Below are 19,933 nucleotides of genomic sequence, written 5' to 3' on the forward strand. Positions count from 1 at the left end.
AAAATCATTTCGATTGAATCGCTGTTATTGCTTTTCTATCATCAAAAGCTGACCAAAACTGGGAGATAGTCATCTATGGAACATTTTCTGATGACAGTAGTCATATTTTTTTTTCTTCCAAAAATGTAGCACAATCCTGGAAGACAATATTGCTGTTAAAATGAGTCTAAGTCCAAGCCCATTATAAGTCAGCATTGTTTAAAACAGTTTCCTTTCTATACTGCTAACTAGCATCACATGTAAAAGGAAAGCACAACATTCCCCGACCGTGGACAATTACTGAGGCTGAGGATGAAGAAGACCTCTGCTCAGACTGATATTTTTCACGAGATAACTGTCTGAAAAGGCTAATGAGCAGCACAGTGTCAACACACGTTGGGGTGCCAGCCCAAAAACTTTTAATTTGACACTTTCATTGTCTATCATCAAGGAGAGAAGGAGTATGAGTGCATGGAACTCCTTGAGGTATCTTGTGACTGTCTGCTGGTGTGTTCAAGACAGAAGAAGCAGCCGGTAATGTAAAGTAGCTCCTTCTGCTCAGCATGCTTGAAACAAATGGGTTATTTAGAGCCTACTTCATTTGCACTTGTGGAGAAAGGGCAGAAAGGAAATGAGAACCCCTTGACAGTTCAGCGGATGTATTTAATTAGCCAATTCACTCTCTGCTTTGCCGCTTCAGTGGGCACAATACTTCTTTGTATTTTTAAAAGTAATTGTCACTTGCTGCATCAGCACTGAGTAGGTCCGTCCATGAAGATTGAAGCAGGGAAGAAAAAAAAAGTCCCCCTACCTTTACAAGGAGGTTGTAAAAATAGTCGCGGACAGCTATTTTGTTTCGTCGGTGGCAGCAGATAACCAACGTAGATGTTTTCAAGTATCAAGAGAGGCTATCTTTAGCTCCAGTAATCTGTAAATCATGATTTTGCTTTTCTCAAATTACATGCAATCAGCACGGCAAGGAGATGCTCATCTTCATTTAAACCATTTGTGTAGATGATAGCATAAGAATTACACATTCATCTTGAGCATATTGTATCACAATAGTGATTGTCCTATAAAAGGTCACCTTATGGCGGTGAAGAATTTTGTGTGGGGTCTCCCAGGACAAAGTGGGCCAAGATGAGGATCCAGACTATTAGCAATTCAGAAGAATCTTGTCACTAAGGGGGGAAAGACTCCTCGCATGGATTTTGGAGACCGGCGTTCTCCTGGGGCAAGACCCTGGAGGGAAGTTCAGCTGCATGCACCAGCCAGGAACAGCCCAAACAAGCACAATGGTACCATCACCCACGGGGACGTACAACGTGGTTGGTGCTCACAGGTTTCCGGACGATTGTCAGTAAATAGGAGGGTCACATCTTCTGATGATGTTGGAAGTGATGGAGATCTCTGAAGGTTCGCATTTATGTGCCATGTTTCGGCAAAATGTCCTGGATGGAGGAGATATAATGGATGAGTTCAAAAAATAGGAGGTGATTTGGATGAATGGCCTCCAATCTAGAAGAAGAAATGCCTTTATTATTAAATACAGTTATACAAAAGAACACAACATCAGTGAAATTAGACCACTGCATTTAACCCATCATGGATGCACCATGTGCAGAGGGCAAGTAAGGAACAGCGCCGGGGGAGCTGTTAGGGGTTCGGTGTCTTGCTCAACAACACTTCGACACGCTAGGAGGAACCGAACCAGGAATGTGCTGTGCCAGTTGCAATTTACTAGGGTTATTATCATGAACTTTTGGTTGTGACTGGAAGAAAGACTTTCGGTCTGAAAAAGCCTCTTGGATGAGAAGTAAAATTAACTAAGTTCATTTTTTAGACAAGATTCATCAATGAGTACAATGACCTGGATGCCCGAATATCTTTAGAGACAGAGCCAGGGATTGGATACAATTAGCTAAAATGGGTTTCTTCTGAAGGGTGGCTGAGCATAGCATTAGAAATAGTGTGGGGAATAGAGACATCCTGAGGGAGCCACAACTCCTTTGCATTGAAAGGTGGTTTATCCAGCTGATTAGGTTACCCCATGTTTCAGGTTTTCTGGCTATATCCACCTAGTTGGAGGGCTCTTGTTTGACGTAAAACATGCTGGCGGGGTTATCGAACCCGTTTGGCGCGGGAAAACCTTAGGGTCTCACAGAGAGCTGTGTGTTTCTGGGGACGAGGATGCCTTGATTGACCAAGTCAGTCTGCCGCTGCAGCCAGGCCCGAGATAAGCAGTTGGATGAATGAATGAAAGAATGAAAACAATGAATGAATGAATCGCAACAGTGTCTTGCGTCTCTGTATCAGAAAAAAAACATTATATTTTTGGTAAACCACAATACAACATTTCAGGTTTCCCTCTTTAAGATGTTCTTGTTGTTCTTAGTGTGATCCAGTGAGCTTCAAATCTCATATTCATTGACATCTGACTGAAGTTACCTCACAACAGACTATATGGAGTGGACCCTGCAAACACTATGTAAATATTCAAAAGTTTACATATTCTAACATGACCTCCCACTCCTTGCAATGTTTTACAAATACCGACAGACATTGCTACATATTGACATATTACATATACAAAGAGACAAAAAACACGCATTATAGAAATCAGTAATTACATTGAAGTGTAGGGTGGAATGATCTGTTGCAGTGCTAGTTGGTCTCTATAATAAGCTTGTCCTAGATTGAGCAGAAGTTTTGCAACTAGGTAGAATAAAAGAAGCTGAGACCTGCTTTAAAAACAGCACAATTTAATGTGTTTCCTTAATTAATAGAAAAATACAAAACTCAGTAATGAAGGCTTATGCAGTACACGTGTGTATGATATTATAATACATCAACAAAAATATTCCTTGAACAAACAACTAAAAACCAATTACATCTTTACTGAGAGGCGCATGGATTCTCAACTTCTTGGCTTTTTTCCTTGCAAATCATAGCCTAAGGTACGCCACCTGAGGAGAACATGAAAAATGTGAGGAACCCTATGAACACACAAGCATTATTAAATTTCTATAATCTCTTCTGTTTGTACAAGACACAGAATTTTTCTCAGGATTTCTATCATCTTAGTTTCTCAATATATCATTTGCAGTAATGGCTTCAGAAAAACAAACAAAAAACAAGAAAGTGGTAGAGATATAGTTAATTAAAAAAAAAAAAGACACACATTAAGATAAATCAAACACAATAATCAAACTGTCTCTCCCTGTTCTTTTCCCTCTCTCTTTCCATCTGCTATTCTTGGGCGTTTGCCTGATGCAAACAATGGCTGCGCTCCACTGAGGGCTCTATATTGGGATGATGGATGAGGGCATTTGATTCACTCAAGGCCCCGTCTTCAGCATCCCCGTGCCACTGTCTGCTCACCACTCAGGCGCATCAATGGTAATTCATACAAATGATAACAAATGGCAAACAGAGGTGAACTGGTACTAACAACTCTGTGTCCCAGAAACAAGACAAAGTGAGACAAGGGAGCAAAAAACAGGCTTGTGACAGGAAACTGGAGAAACGGGAGTTACAAGTACTATCACTATTTCCATCTAAGATGAGGAAAAATGTCACTTTGGTTGTTTAAGCTGGAGTGAAGGATTGACAAAATTATCAAAAATCCATTGGATGTTTGCTCACTAAAAGGATAGCAGTGGCACTAAAAACTTTCCCCAAATAAATAAACCTGGTATTTTCTCATAAAGTGACATTTCTGCACGCAAACAAACCGAGTGCCAAAACACGCTTTAGTTTTTATTTAAGTATCTGAAATGAGTTTATATATGTGGCAGTATGAAGTGTTTTGAGAGATTAGTGGTGGCTCACATTCAGAGCAACATTCTGTACAACCTGGACCCATTGCAATTTTGCATGCCGGCCCAACAGGTCCGCCTCAGATGCCACAGCTGCCATCCTCGACTACTCCCTCTACGCCCCGTCTTCTACATCCTGTTCACCCACGGCTGTCTTGCCTCCCACAACGACAACATCATTCTGATGACACCGCGGTGATAGGATGCATCAGTGGCAGGGACGAAACGGCCAACAGGACGGAGGTGGCAAGTCCGGTGTCATGGTGTGAGGACAACATGGTGTGAGGACAACATTCTCAACACGGACAAGACGAAGGAGGTGATAGTGGACATGAGTAAGGAGAGGAGAACTCATTAGACATTTGCTCATCCGAGGTTTTGAGGTTGAGAGGGTGAGCAGAATCCCGAATAAGTGACAGGAGTCAACAATCATATAATACCTTGGGACAATTTTGTACTACCTCAGGATGAAAGTTTACATCTAGTACAGCCAGTGATGCACTCAACTTCATGTCACTTAACTGTCTATTTAAAACTATTACAACCTGCACCTGCACTTTGTGAGAAGACCCCTCTAAACTGCACTCAATTTGGACTCACATATCTTGCCAATACCGTTTGGATTCCTGTTTACGTTTTCTTGCAAGACCACATTGAGTTACAACCATATGTGTGTTTTTGTTTATTTACCAATACTCATCTGGATGCACTGCAGACAACAAAGTATTTTATTGTACAGGGAAAAAAAGGTGACAAATATGTAACAATTAAAACTTAAATATTGAATCTAGACAGAAAATAGGATTTGATAGAATACTATGAATAATTCATTAAATCAGAAATATCTTGTGGTTTTGATGCTATATTTTTGCACAGTTTTCTCTTCAACATACATTCATTTACTGTTAATTTTGCACCAGAAATTTGAACCTATTCATCTTCACCATGTTTCCCTGAAAACATCAGCCCTACTTTTTTAATGACATAGCGTTTACTTTAATGAGCTGATACACCATTTAAAACAAAAATAAAGCGGTGTTTATGTCCACAGAAGCGCGCACGTGGATGCACGCGGACGCGAACACACACACACACACACACACACACACACACACACACACACACACACACACACACACACACACACACGCACACACACACACACAGGCTTTCAAGATCCCTACTAAGTAGCAGCGATGCTGACAGCAGGTCTGCCCAGAACACTTGATGATTACATGCTTAGGGCTGTTACACTTCTTTGATCTCAATGACATGCTTTTGAGTTTCCACACTTAGAAATTAAAAATATCATCACAAAGCTATATGAGAAACATGTCTAGTGGGGGCAGGAAATTATCTCTGCTAGCAAGGTTTAAATTTTCAACTCTACATAACAGATTCTTAGTTATACAGGGAAGAGTTTAATGACAGAGAATTAAGAGGCCTGTAGGATTTTTTGCATCAAGTTCTTTGACGCTGCTGCATAACAGTCTTGAATTTGCTTAAGAAAGATGAAGAATGACAGACTGACGCTGTGAACGAGGCATTACAGAGTGAAATATATTGTTGAAAATCACCAAGATCATGCAACGTCTTTTTGTGAAAAAGAAAAGAAAAAACAACTTGCTGAGAGTTGCCATTTAATTACTGTCATTGTATGACAGCTGCCCATCAAACAAATCCAGCAGAAAATATCAACAATATAAGTTATTTTTTGAATTGAAAGCTGATTATTAGCTGTAACATGTGGGAAAACTAGCCTGTTTTGTGTCCCTGCTACTGATTTTTGTAGCAGTCAGTAAACAAAGCCGTGATCAAGTTATTATTAGCCTGAATTATGTTTCAGTTATTGAGTGCGCTCAATGAGCCCCTCTCCTAACTGCAATGCAGAATGTTGAATATTCTTAAACCATACACTTTAATGTTTCATTTTGAAATTCAGATTTTGTCTGTGTGAAAATTACTTGTAAGGTTTTAGTTTGTTTAAATCTAACGTAAGCGATGAGACTTAAACAAACTAAAGCAACAACAAAAAAAAAAAACTATAACTATTAAACAATTATCAAAAAATCTACAGGTATCCCACTGTAGGCTAATGATCAAAAATCCAATTTTTATTGCCATTTTCTAGTCCTGATGTAAACGTCACTGCAGACCAACATGACCTGGTTGATAAATGTGTGAATCTTGAGGGTAGTAATTTCTTTCCACCAAGTGTGGCCACTCGTGGTACCATGCTGCGTGCACAGCAGCACGCCCGAGGGGATGAATCGATCCTAAATCCTTCCTACACCATTGTAGAATGCCGTACCGGGTTCTGGATCATTTTCTATCTGACTTCGGGGGCGGGGGGGTCTCCTGCCGGACCCGGTAGTGATGCTGAGCTGGAGCTACTTTACACCCCATTACACCGGCGGTCCCAAGGATGAAGGCTGACAATGGTAGACCTTTTATGTGCATTGGAATAATAATACTAGTGATAATAGCGGCTCTTTCTCCTGCTCACAGGGACTGAAATTAAACAAAAGAACTTCACACACTCATAATTCAATACAGTCAGCTGCAAAGCTTGGCATGGTGCAGTGGACAATACAAGAAACATCCTTAGTTACAAGTACTTTGGGATGTCAGAGAAGCTGGGTGTGCAGTTTTGACAAATGTGTGATGTATAATTGAATATGCAGAACAGGAATAAGTTGCTTTTATCTTTAAATACATGCTTCTGTAATTTGATCCTTTAGCATTTACACAGCTCAGCTATAGTAAAGGCATCTTTTGTTAAATAATTTTGTCAATCCAACACTATAATTTGTACAGGGAATGATTCATTTTGCAAAAGACATGTGGTGACATGATGTCACGGCAGAACCAATGTCTACATTCCAGCTAGGTGAGCTAGTGTCTTGACTGTATACACACCCACACACAGACACGCATGCACACACCCACGCATGCACGCATGCACGCACACACACTTAAGTGTCTTCCTTAACAATGAAGGTGTGGACACATGAAATTCTGACCAATCACTCAGACTAGTAGAGCGTAATTTTCGCTGCGCTGAAACTGAACCATGGCTTAAAAAAGGTTCTGCCGCTATTCAGACAATTATTAATTATCTAGGGAGGGTAGACTGTCAAATGGAAATGTACTTAAGATGTCTATTATCTTATTCTTCACATTTTTCAACCAAATATGTGCGCAAGACTAGTACGATCAGTAAGAAAAATAAATTGAGTCTTTATAACTCTGTTTATTTTGTGATATATATATATGTATATATATATATATATATATATATATATATATATATATATATGTATGGATCACAGCACTCAGAAATCCATGAGTGTCATCCAATTGTGAGTAAAGCACAATTGACAGCTGGTAGCCCCTCATCCACCATCACATCTTCGTCTGAATCTCTGGCAGATACAGGTTTCTTTTTATATCATTATAAAGAGGCACCCTTCTTCATGCTGACCTCCATAGGGTTTTTTACATCATTGTAAACTGGGACTCTCAGACGCTTAGATCATTTCGTAGTAACCTAAGATGCCCTATGATCACATTACCCCGTTGTCCTTTACTGTCTATAGCTTCTACATCCAGGAAGTGTTGGAGTGTATCAATTCATCACACTTTTTTTCTTTTACCCCTGTGAACACTTCCGACACCAGACAGATACTGTGTCCCACGTCTGGGTCGCTCTATCTGTAGCCTTCTCTATTTCAGCAGAGCTTAATTTCTTCCCCCCACTCACCACTGTCATGCTGGGACCTCAAACCTTATCAGCATTAAGTGCATGGTGCCACAATGTGTGAGAGAAAGAAGGGTACCTGCTCTAAAATTACAGTTTATTCTGGGAGAGCATGGTTTGAGAGAGAAGCAGGCGTAAAAATAAGGTTTGAGGAACAATACCTCACCAAAAAAAAAAAAAAAAAAAAGCAGTGCCCCTGGAAAAACGTACAAAACAGATCCTTTGCAAGTGGGAGCCCTTAATGTGGACTTGTGAGGGGATATTTGTTACTGAAATTGTGTTTCTCCCGCAAAATGGGAGGAGCGATACAAATGCTGTCAACCAGTCATTTGAATGTAATAAGACCATTATAAAACCCAGCCTTCATAACTGGTCACTAATGCCACCCTTGTTCCCTTTCTGTTAGACATAGCATTAAAAATTCAGTTTGAAAGTCCGATAGTCAAGTACTGTTGGTCACGATTCCTTGGCTAAAAGAGTACCGTGGTCACAAAAGTAAGCGGCAAGCTGGGTGGCCGACTCAAAAACCACAGGACTCCGCTCAAAGAATTCAAATCACTTGTACAAAAAACCTCTTGCCAAAGCATATTTCCTCTCAATTCAATTGATCTCCATACATAAAGCCCCAAAACACCTATTGGTGAAGACAAAACGGCCATCTGTTCATCAGTTTTGGCTAATTTGACTGAGTTGTGAGAGGAGCAATATTCTTTCATGTGGTCCTCCTTTAAAATTGAGACACAAAGCATATAATCTTTCCTTAGCTCACAAATGATTGCCTCACTTGACATATGATTTTGTTTCGGTAAAGTATTCTAGCCTTCACAAGGTGTTAGGATTCACTTCCTAAACTCTCAGAAGTGGTAGTGAAGAATAACAGTGCTAATTATCTCTGTCACCATGTTTAAAACAGCTGGAAGAAAAGAGTTGTCTGCAAAGGTAACGCCTCCTATCTTTTTTAGACAAAGGGTTTTCCTTGGCAACCGGTGCTAAGTAGAAACATTTTCCTCAATTAAAGGTGAAGCTGAAATAAGGCTGACAAAAGCAATACCTCACATCTGACCTGCATAATCCCTAAAGCGACGCAGTAAACTGAATGCTATGAATCATGAAATTAACAAGTGTTGGATAAACACACAGTCTGGCAGTAATTAAAACAGGGGGAATAAATGTCGTAAGCAAAGAGTACGTGAATAAGCAACCAAGGTCTGAGCTGGAGCCCTGATACAGCTTTTTACACAAGATTAAGATAATATATTGGTCTTTCTCTACTAAAGCTGCACAGCATCAGCGACAGTATTTGAAATATATCAAGCATGTAGCTATACCAAGGATCAAGATGTTGTTGGTCAGAGTAACTGTCTCACCTCATAGGATTGCATGCGGCGCATCGATGCAGGAAGTGTAGAGTTGCTGTCATCTATCACTTGTAGCAGCTCCTCACATACTTTCAGAGGCAGCACCACCGGGTGTCCTATGGCATTGACCTCCCAGCTAGTTATGATGCTGAAAACATACAAAGTAAGGCTGATTTATGGTGACTTCTACGGCAATAAACAACCAGTGGATAGCTGTAAAGTCCAAGTTGAAGAATCTACACAGACGTTTCAGTCAAGTTGTTTTTACCTGCAAACCGAACTGAATTACAACAGATACATAAAAGTGGATTGATGACAGGCCAGTGTGTTGTATTAATTTATGTCTTTGTGCATGATGGTGTGTGTCTGTGTGTGATGGAGAGAGAGTGGAAAAGAACAGAGGACTAAAAAGGAGAGGAAGAGTGATTGAGTAAAGAGAGATTGATGTTCTGTCTGAGAGTGGAGCTGATCCAGTTTGTTTGTGTGACATTTAGCCATCTCTGCAGTTCCTGACAAGAAAAAAAAAAGTCTCAAAGTTGCGACTATTACTTTATATACAGTACAGCGGAGTAGCTACTGCAACAACGATGGCTTTTTTTCACGTGCATGTTGAGAATTGCTGTTTGAAATCATGTCCACTTAGTGTCCCCATACCAGTCATATTAGTTGTTCTTGAGTGGAAACGTAGCAAATGACATCTATAGTACGAATAAAGACAAATCAGAAACACTATGAAAAAAGAAGCAACAAGAGAGCCAATTTGCTTCTTCTTAGCTGGAAATATACCGTCTACTGTTGTCCTGGACAGTGATGGCAGCTGCAAATTTCACTCAACTCAAAATCAAGTCACCACCATTAGTGACAAGCATAATCCACTTAGGCATTGGCTCAGTGATTCTCCAGCCAATTATTGGCAGTTTTAACAACACATGCTGCAACCTCCTGCAGCAGTCAAGTGTGACCGACTGTATCCCGAATAAGAGGCCTATCACCCAGGGAATTCAGCTCCCCGGGCGTAACATTTAATTTAAAAATGTCAGAGATGAGTGAGGAAGGATGACTGGTAAATTATATAGTATGAGTAACACCTGAATGTAGCTTTGCCAGCCTTCAGAGACAAGTCATAAATGGATGAAGTTTATGAAATAAAAAAAAAAAAAGTAGCTCTATTGCTCAGGTGTTCAAAGCTGTTGCGTGCAGCTTTTTTAGAAACCGATAAAGGATCTCCGGCTGTGTTGAATCATCAAATGGCAAATAATAAGCAAAATTATAGACTGTGAAAGAATATATTGTTAAGCCCAACGCTTTGCTTCAGACAGTAAAACCAGAGGGCTTCCCATCAAATTCTGCTATTCTGGTCCCTATCAGCGGGATTCTGCTGATACCCGACAGCTGATTTCACAAACGGCATGACTTCATCATCGATTATTCGGAATGAGCTATTGCACACACATACAGGCTCAAAATGCCACTTTGTGAAATCCAATCAAAATGTTGCATGGTTATACATTCTTAACTTTGCTGTGTCTGAACTAGTCAAGAACTTGTTGCATTTAGCGAGTGAAGTAAGAAGCAACATCAATCTGCAGTAAGGAAATTTAATGTTTGAGAAGAAACAGTTCCTGTGTGCAATTGGTGTGCAACACTCAATTAAGCACCGAGTAATGCACGTTTAGTTTATGCCATATGGATGCAACAGTGCTGCTTCGACTGTAATTTTATGTCTAACTATTCTTCCTCTGTCAGTCAAACCACAGGCTGTCAAAATGCTAATGCCACAAAGCATCATTGTTCTCCCTTCAATCCACCCAGCTGCAGGGCGGAGAAGAGTGGAGATACAAAGATTGCTGATTCGGTTGAAAATAATGAGGGTTGAAGGATCCTCCAGTAAGGCGCTGCTGTGTGGATCATGGAGATCCACATGCAGTGCATCCACCTACACCCTCATGTATCACAGCACGACACGCGGGAGCTCGCTTCAGTCACAACACCCCCTGTATGTGCAACAAACATGAGCGTGGCTTATGCAAGAAACAACCCTGTGATGATAAGTACCTTTGATGGCAATCACATAAGAAAAAAAAAAAAAAAGAAGGAAAAAAAAAAAAAAAGAAAAACTAGGCAATTATGTCTTTACCAGGAGTCTCACAGCAAAGTGTTCTATTAAGACCCAAAGTCAGCTCTAAAACAAAGTGATCTTTCATACCCCGGGGTGGGGTGAGACAGGTGGTGATTGAGAGGGTATCTGGGAAAAATGAAAGGAAAAGATTAAGGGGTGGTACTTGGAAGGTTCGGAGGATGGGAGTGTGTCAACGCTTACTCTTGTTCTACCCTGCCTGTGTCAGAGCAGGCGCTGTAGAGGAGTTTCAGGGCTCTGGCTGCTACGGGTGATGGACTGTGAAGAGCAGGAGAGCTGATAGACCCCTCTCCCTGGACACAGACTGGCTCTGGGACAGAAGCTATGATGGAGTCAGTGTTTAGCACCCAGAGCTGCAGGAGGAGAGGAGGAGACAGGTTGCGTTACACTTGGTAAACACACACACTCAGTAACATACAGGCAACATCTGACACTGCATTCCATAAAAGTTGCAAATGAACCATTAGCTTGTACAAGAATAATGTTGTACTGAGTCACAGACGTAGAATGTGCACACCCCGAGTAACCACTTTGCTACGTTTCATCATCCAGTAGTTTAATAATGCTGAAAGAAGAAAAAAAAATGTTTTTGAAATTATAGTCATTAGTTTTCTTTCAAAGAAGTGTATGCCCTGGGCTCCATAAATGATGAGGGGTGGTAAAAAATTGCAAGTATTAAATTTAGTTTCATCCAGGACAATTTAGGGCTTTATAGCAATGAAAGATTGGGTTCAGGATCATTTGGAATTAAATATAAAAAAGCACTTCTATGTACAAAAAAAATGGAGCTCACAAATGACTACTTACTGTTAGATATGTAAAATAATATACTGCATAGTGATTATTAAACACAATGTCTGGATTTTTGACTTTTTTTATGAAAAATTGATCATTTTCTTTGACTCACATTTTTCAATGCATTCTGTTTTTAGCAAATTCAAGAGGATGATAATATCCGACTCACTACCATTGAAAGGTCACATTCCTTCAGCTTCTAAAAAATTACCAAAATACTTTTATTTGTCTTTCCCAAACAAGTGAGCAAGCTTCATATTTTTACATGGATTTCTCAGATTAAGCTGGTCGTTGCTCACCAGTAAGAAGGCTTTTCCATTCGGAGTCTGGACACAAAAGCGGAAGGTGCTCAAAGAGTTGGACAGTTCTAACAGCCTGGTTGCTATGGTCCTCTCCAGGAAGAGAGATCTGCTCAGGGGAAGTTCATAAGACAAATTTTAGTGTATTAGTGTTATATTCTTAACCTTTATGAATAATAAGATGATGGAGAAACTGATGGAGTTTGGAAATACACACTGCTTTTTTAGAAAAAACAAACAAACAAACAAACAAACAAACAAACAAACAAACAGGATGAATGAATATTGCCTCTTTCTACTGCTCATCTATGTATCTGTCATGTCTAAAGAGTTCAGGATCGCGGCAGAGGACAATATCCTGGACATGTATAAACCCACTTAGAGAGAAAAGATTAAACAGGCTCTAAAAGACTTGACCAGCCACTTACCAGTGGTATTTTTTTATTTTTATTTTTAAACCAACAAACTATCAAAAAAAGAAGACACTGCAATGGCTGGTGTATCAGTTTTTGGGTGAGAACAACCTCAAAGTAAACTAAAAACTGTCGGTGTGAAATCTTTGTACTGATACTATTGTGATAAAAGAGGGCAACAATTAACAAATAAACGATGGGCTCCATTTATATAAAGTTCTTTAAGGCAATATTATACAGTCAACCGAGGGAGATTCGGTAAAAACCTGCCTGTTGAGTGAAACCTCTGGCTTTCGGTCTCCCATGCTGGGTTCTACTGCCACCTGCGTGATGTATAGTTTCAGCGTCTCTGTAAGACATAGCAGAGACAGATTGAAAAACGTATTGAAAATGACATTTATTATTAAATATCTCTAAATTTGAATTACCTGGTGTGACAGCCTCTCCGAGCACAGAGGAGCAGCTCTTGCAGGAGACGAGTGTTATTCGGCGGCAGGGTTTCTGTTCATGGCAGACGACCAAACCACAGACTATTCAATACCGTACGTAGACAGACGCTTTAAGCACTACTGCAGAATCCAAGGTGGAAGACAGAAGCAGAAAGAAATACACTCCAGGCAAATTATCATTCATCCTCTCGCTCTTTATATTTTCCTCGGTTTCTATTTCTCTGTTTCATTCATGCAGTGAGTTCTATCAAAGAATGACTAAAAGAATAGAAAAAAAAAAAATCAATTCAGGAACAGAGAGATCAATTATTGTCTACACGTTGCTCGAGCTGAACTTCTCTGACGCAGCTGTGTGAGTGAAGTGTGGCCAAGGAATCCAACTGCAGTAATATGGTTCATTTTTAATTCCATTTTTTTTTTGTCTGATAAAATCTGTTACTCTAGATAGCTGAGATTGGAAAAGTTATTGTTTCTTTTTAGAATTTTAGGGTAAGATGGGCTTAATAGACACTAACCACTTTTTTCCCTTTTTTCCCCATTCACAATGTCCTTCTCTCACAACCACACAAATTACCTGAGGCACTTTGGTGTACTTGATAAAAACAGAATTTCCAATATGGCACAGAACTTTAACTATTTACTGATTTTAAGAGAGAAATCAGTGAGAGAAAGTTCTTGATGATGTTTAATCTGAGTTTCCCATAATTCAAAGGTGACTTAATTGCTGTTTCACTCATGATATCTTCCAATAATACTGAAATCAATTGAGAACACAAGACATATTCATTTTGTTGATGGCACATCGCTCACCTTTGAATCCTGACTATCTGCCGAGTCAGAGGGGCTCACTTCCTGCGTGAGTGTGTTTTCACAGCCGGGATCCCGGGTGAGGAGCAGAAAGGTGTCGCCCAGCAAACAGTCCCCCGTTCTAGGTAACAGTTTCTTGCTGGCGAATGGATCTGGGTGGCAACACCAGTCATCCACAATAGCGTTCCAGTTACCGTTTGGGAGAGGGAGAACTCGCTTAAACAACCTGAGAGGAAAAGTAACAGATGCATTTACAGATCCTCTTTCTATTAGTGTTCGGTTACATGTTGAATCGTGATATTTCTCCAAAGGCACAGTCCCCTGAGGCGAAAGTGAGAGTACCACAAAGTGCCGACACTGCAGTTAATGCTTTCCACAGACACTATTTAAATACCGTGCCAACATTTCACAACTCAAAACTAATGGGAACTGCTATTTTGCAAAATCACGTTGATTCATCTTGGAATCTTCATGCATGTTGAAAAAAAAAGTTGAACAGACGGCACCTTTTAAACTGCAGCTATTTTTGACATGGCTAGATATCCTTTAGAATGTATATTTTTTTCAATTTTATGACACGTTCACAGGAATTTAAGCCTGACCACCAAAGTATATGCCTTCTCGGGTCATTATATGATACTTTGTGCAAATCAGCGAGCCATGAAACTTGTCTCAGTGCTGCAAGAAGGGGGAAGAGATTATCAGTCAGTTGTTTTTAAAAAGTTGCCACTATCAACAGGAAATAAGGCTGATAAGAAAAGGGACAGTGAACAAACACTTCTCAGCGTCCTTGGCATAACCAAAGATAACCATAAACAATGCAAAAATGTTCTGTTGAGAGGGTCGCCATAATGCTCTTAGAGTTATTGCACTGTTTGGGCTACACAAAGAAAACCTGAGGAGACTATCTTGCTATGACTCCAGGCAAAGGTAGATTCATCATATAAAGCATGCCTCTCACAATATGTGTTGTTGTTGCAGGATTTCATGCTATCGAAATTATTAACCATTTATATTAACTATTACAAGGCTCTACAACAATTTATACAGGCCTTGTCGTCTCCTTGCCCTTGTTGAAAGTGGAAAAGACACATTTTGGCAACTTTTATTGGTCAGTTGCTGAAAAACATGGCCAGGGGGCAAGGGTCTCTGTCAGGCAGCTATTGCAATTTCTTGCATGTCATATTGCTGACCATTGAGGTATAAGCTGAAGGCAATAAGAACAATTTCACTGAACCACCTCAAGGCAGCAAACACAATTGTTTTTAATGGGTAGCACAGACCTTTACGGCGCACAGCCTCTATAACTCTAACCAGTCAGGTTGACAGCAGTGGACTATGGCTTCAGCACCATCCATCAATTTTTCTTTCGCGAGCTATCAGTTCCACAGCCGGGTCACACCATCAATAAACACTACCTCCTCTTCCTGCCGAAGCGCAGTGTAAATAACAACCCATTTCCAGTCTTGCTCTTCCTTGGCTGTCTGCTTCTCACCTGTCCTCCAGCAGCCTGGTCATACAGCCCTGGCAGTGGAAGCAATAAGTCTCTTTTGCCCGAAGTGTCTCCATCAAGCCATCAGATGTCTCTGTGGAGCGCCAAAGGCAAGTAAATGAGCCGGATTGGGTGAAAAGTTGGTTAACTTGTAGTATGAGAAAGAAAAATCAATGTAATACTGGATCGCTAACGTGGCTTGGCTAAGAAGCGGGCAGTCAATCTTACTTGGATTTAATTTGTCTGTCAAAGTGAGATTTGGCCGTCCTTAGCCTATAACTTCCTTACAGGAAATGCAGAAAGATGACACTTAAGGATGTTATGTAATTGTTTGGTGGGCTCCACGTGGGATCTAGCTAAACTTGAAAGAAGTCTTCTCATAACACCGATGAGCAGTTGCTTCCGGACCGTCGAGATCAGAATCTCCACCTCCACTGTCTCTGAGGATTCACTCCAATTAAATCAAAATAGACAGCAAGATCTAAATAGCTACTAAAAGATTTGGTTCTTGTCTTAGCAAAGATGGCTCAGACAATGTCGAGGGACCTTACACGTGCGTGTGCATGTTCTCTGGGATGGTCCTGAACATTACCTCCAACTCCACCGGGCACGACGCAGATACGCAGTCTGAAATGTAGCTCCTCTCCAAAGGATTCTCCCGCAGGTGTTGAAATGCAACTCCCCTCATTGAAGGTAACCCCGGTTGGCAAAGTTGGGATCACTTTGCATCGGGGAGTTTGGATGTGAAGAGAAGAATCTCCTCCTGTGACTTTCACATCAGAACAACTTCCAGCAACATTCTTCCTGGGAAGCAGATGGTAGTCAAAAGCATCACACACATTTGAAAAAGCAACAGAGAGATAGATAAAGGGTCAGGTCAGTGGGAATTGGATGCCAATATCAGATTTTCTGGACATCATTTACTTTAGGGCTGCAAAAAATTGTGCCTTACTCTATGAAAAAGTGCTACCATGATATCAGAATCATAGCTCGGATTTGCTTTTATTCCATTTTAATCAAAAGTTCACAAATAATTTGTATTATGACTTTTCCCTGACAGTCATAATATTATGCACATAAAACCACATTACACAAAACATTATGTATGCCTTTTTCAGGATATGGAGTTTACATAGAAACAGTGTTGAAAAGATGCAACAGTAATAGAAAGTTCAACATCAAGTAATTATAACAGTTGAAAATATCTGATCTTTATGCTTTTTCTCGCTTCCAAACAGATATAACCCCACATGTTTGGGGTTATATCACCAAGCCCTACAGACCATAAATAAATATCACACGGACTTCAAACTTGTAATAAAGCAAGAAGATGAAAAGATCTGAAACACTGCTGGATATCAATATAGCCTATATTTTATTTTCCAATCATGGGTAACAAAGGTAAAACATTTTACAGAGAACACAAAAGAAGTTAACATGAACCAACCAAAGCATCCATCCACTCTCTACCGCTCATTTGGGATTGGGTCACAGGGCAGTGGCCAAAGCAAAGAGGCCCAGACTTCCCGCTCCCTTGCCTCTTGGAACAGCTCTTCCGGGTTGATCCCGAGGCGTTCCCAGGCCAGCTGAGAGACATAGTCCCTCCAGCGTGTCCCTCCTGGTTGGACATGCCTGGAACAGCTCACCAGGGAGGCGTCCAAAAGCAGCGACTCTACTCTGAGCCCCTCCCGGATGGCCGAGCTCCTCACCCTATCTCTACGGGAGAGCCTGGACACCCTGCAGAGAAAGCTCATTTCAGCCGCTTGGATCTGCAACCTTGTTCTTTCGGTCTCTACCCACAGCTCATAACCCATAGGTGAGGGTAGGAACGTGGATCGACACCCTGCTGTGCCTAGAAATTCTGTCCATAAAAGTTATGAACAGAATCAATGAGAAAGGACAGCCCTGGCTGAGTCCAACCCTCACCAGAAACAAGTCTGACTTACTGGCAATGCGGACCATGCTCTGGCACTGATCATAAATGTACCGCATAGCCTGTAATACAGGGTTCACTACCCCATACTTCCAGAGCACCCCTCTATGGGATTCCCTGCAGGACACAGTCAAATACCTTCTCACAAAACATTGAAGACTCGTTGGGTAAACTCCCACAGCCCCTTAAGGACACTTCAGAATGTGTAGAGCTTTCGGCTAGGACGAAAACCACATTGCTCCTCCTGGATCCGAGGTTCAACAACCCATCAGACTCTCCTCTCCAGGACCCCTGAGTCGACTTTTCGAGGGAGGCTGAGGAGTGTGATCCCCCTGTAATTTGAGCACACCCTCCAATCCCCATTTCTAAAAATGGGGGACCACCAGCCCAGTCTGCCAATCAAGCGGCACCGCCCCCGCCTTCCACGCAATGCTGCAGTGGCGTCAGCTCAGCCAGAACAGGTCCCCAACATTCAGAGTCTTAAGAAAACCAGGGCAGATCTCACCCACCCCAGGGACCCCACCGCCAAGGAGCTTTCTGACTACCTTGGCAACTTCAGCCCTGGAAATAGGAGAGTCCGCCCCAGAGACCCCCGACTCTGCCTCCTCATCGGCAGACGTGCCATAGGGGATTGAGAAGACCTTGGAAGCATTCCTTTCACCGATCCCGGGTCGAGGTCAGCAGCCCACCATCTCCACTGTACGCAGTATTGATGGCATACTGCTTCCACCTCCAAAGCCCCCGGATGGCGGCCTGGAATCTCCTTGGCACCTTTCGAAAATCGTTCTCCAAGGCTTCACTAAACTCCACCCACCCCCGATTTTTTGCCTTGGCAACCACCACAGCTGCGTACCGCTTGGCTTGCCGGTACCTGTCGGCTGTCTCCGGAGCCCCACAGGCCAGAAAGGCTCGGTGGGACTCCTTCTTCAGCTTAAAGTTATCCCTCACTGCTGGGGTCCACCAACGGGTTTGGGGGCTACCGCCAATCAAAGCAACAAACAAAAAACAAAGGCATACACTCTGTGAGGCGTGAGTAAACATAAACGTGAATGAGTAAACAGTGCATATCCAGAGAGCCCAGTCAACATCTGGGTCTGATTTGGTCAAGAACTATGATAAACACTACATGAATAGTAACACCTCTTGCACCTGGATGTGCGACTCATTAGTAATAATGCTGTTATTCTGGTGTTTCTATAACCTGCACAGCTATCTTTATCATATTGTAGCGAGTAACAAATGTTGGGGTCTATGTTGATGCTTGTTTTCTGTGTGATTTTGGGGTTGCTGGGAATTTTTGGGTGTGGTTTGGGTTGGAAGGAATTCTGTTTTTTTTTTTCTTTTACCTGGAATTAGCAGGAAAAGAGGTATTGCTGGCTTGTGTGGCGTGGCTGTGGCCAAACACATCTATTGCTTATTAAACAGACATTTTACCATCAACTGGGTGTTTTTCCTGACTAAAACGCTACAATATTATAAACATTTATGATACTGTAAGAATTGAGCTGCCATCAATTCTTTTAGCATTTTAACTAATTTTACTCAGTCTTTTCTCACTCATAATTTAACTTCGATCGTGTCTTCATAATTCTGGAAAAGAAAGTTCATTTCAGTGCCAATTCTGTTGTATCACGAAAAAGGGATGATTTTATTTTTTGACAAGCAAACCTCGGCAGCCTCATCTAGTGGTAGATTTAAAATACTACACTCCCTTTCGCCCAGAAAGAGCCAAAGATCATCTTTTCCCAAGAGCATTCACCCCCCAGCACTTCCGCTCAGAGTAAAAACGGATTTGAAAGCCTCCAGTACTGTCCCTTCCTTTCTCTCTTTAGTACGCTAACACGAAACGAAATTTGTCTTTAGACGTGTCCAGATGATTTGCAGTAAATGGTAGCAAGACGGAAGCAGATATATTTTAAAAATAACAAAGCGTCTTTGATGATAGCTAAATTCTTTTAGTATCATAAATGTTTATGGTGTCCGAATCCTGAGGCGTGAAAGGTAGCTGTAAGCGTAACCCAACACACATATCACTAAAATAACACGTACATCTTTGTGATGTTTGTCTTTTTTCTGTTTTAGATACACCAGAATAGCAAGAATTATAACTATTATGAGTCGCACATGGTGTTAACGAAAGGGCAACCATATCCTACCACTCGGATAGCTATAGATTGATGTATTTACCCAACAACAAGGAATCCAGTTTCAAGCTTTTTCCGGAGCTCCAAGAAAACCCCGGCTCCATTTGGGTTTGTTGACATCTTTCGTCCAGCAATTCGTCAACAATAGCAGGCAGATTTAGAAGCTGTTTCTTACAAAAGTACACACACACGCGTCCATTCATCCACATTAGCAGGTTTGCAGCGCAATGCCCCCACCAACGTCAAAGGCGCTATAATAGACGCAACTTCCTGTCAAAATATTCAAAATAAAGAAATATTTCCGTAGTCTGACACTGAAATCTCATATTATAGTCGGTCAGTGATTTGGGTCCCCCAGTAAACAATCGAAATATTACCGTTTGAGTTCAATACAGAGAATTAATAATGATACAAGGCCAGAGTTTTTAGGTGAGATTAAATGTTTTGATTTTATGTGGGAAAAACAATACTTAAATATCAAATGGTTAAAAATCGACTGCGGTCCCAAACAAAATAGGGCCAAACAATGAAAGGTATGGAATAAAACAC

At 41.2% G+C, this 19,933-nt stretch overlaps 1 protein-coding gene across 2 annotated transcripts; it reads right to left on the reverse strand.

Annotated features, from left to right (window-relative positions):
* Nucleotides 1-2,727: 2,727 nt before the first annotated feature.
* ube3d (ubiquitin protein ligase E3D) lies at nt 2,728-19,606 on the reverse strand. 2 transcript variants are annotated; one of them, XM_086154664.1, is made up of 10 exons: nt 19,428-19,606; nt 15,900-16,111; nt 15,311-15,401; nt 13,819-14,041; nt 12,988-13,060; nt 12,830-12,908; nt 12,147-12,255; nt 11,236-11,405; nt 8,925-9,063; nt 2,728-2,945 (listed from the first exon to the last, which is right to left on the reverse strand). In XM_086154664.1, exons 1-10 carry the CDS (start codon nt 19,502-19,504, stop codon nt 2,925-2,927), a joined length of 1,194 nt encoding a protein of 397 aa, XP_086010790.1. In that variant the 5' UTR covers nt 19,505-19,606; the 3' UTR covers nt 2,728-2,924. The 2 variants fall into 2 exon arrangements, with proteins under 2 accessions (XP_086010790.1, XP_086010789.1); XM_086154663.1 differs by lacking the exon at nt 19,428-19,606 and adding an exon at nt 17,786-17,895.
* Between the last annotated feature and the right edge of the window lie 327 nt (nt 19,607-19,933).

Source organism: Fistularia commersonii, chromosome 11 (assembly GCF_037954325.1).
Source record: "Fistularia commersonii isolate RoL2024-O1a breed Wild chromosome 11, RoL_Fcom_v1.0, whole genome shotgun sequence".
Classification (NCBI taxonomy): domain Eukaryota; kingdom Metazoa; phylum Chordata; class Actinopteri; order Syngnathiformes; family Fistulariidae; genus Fistularia; species Fistularia commersonii.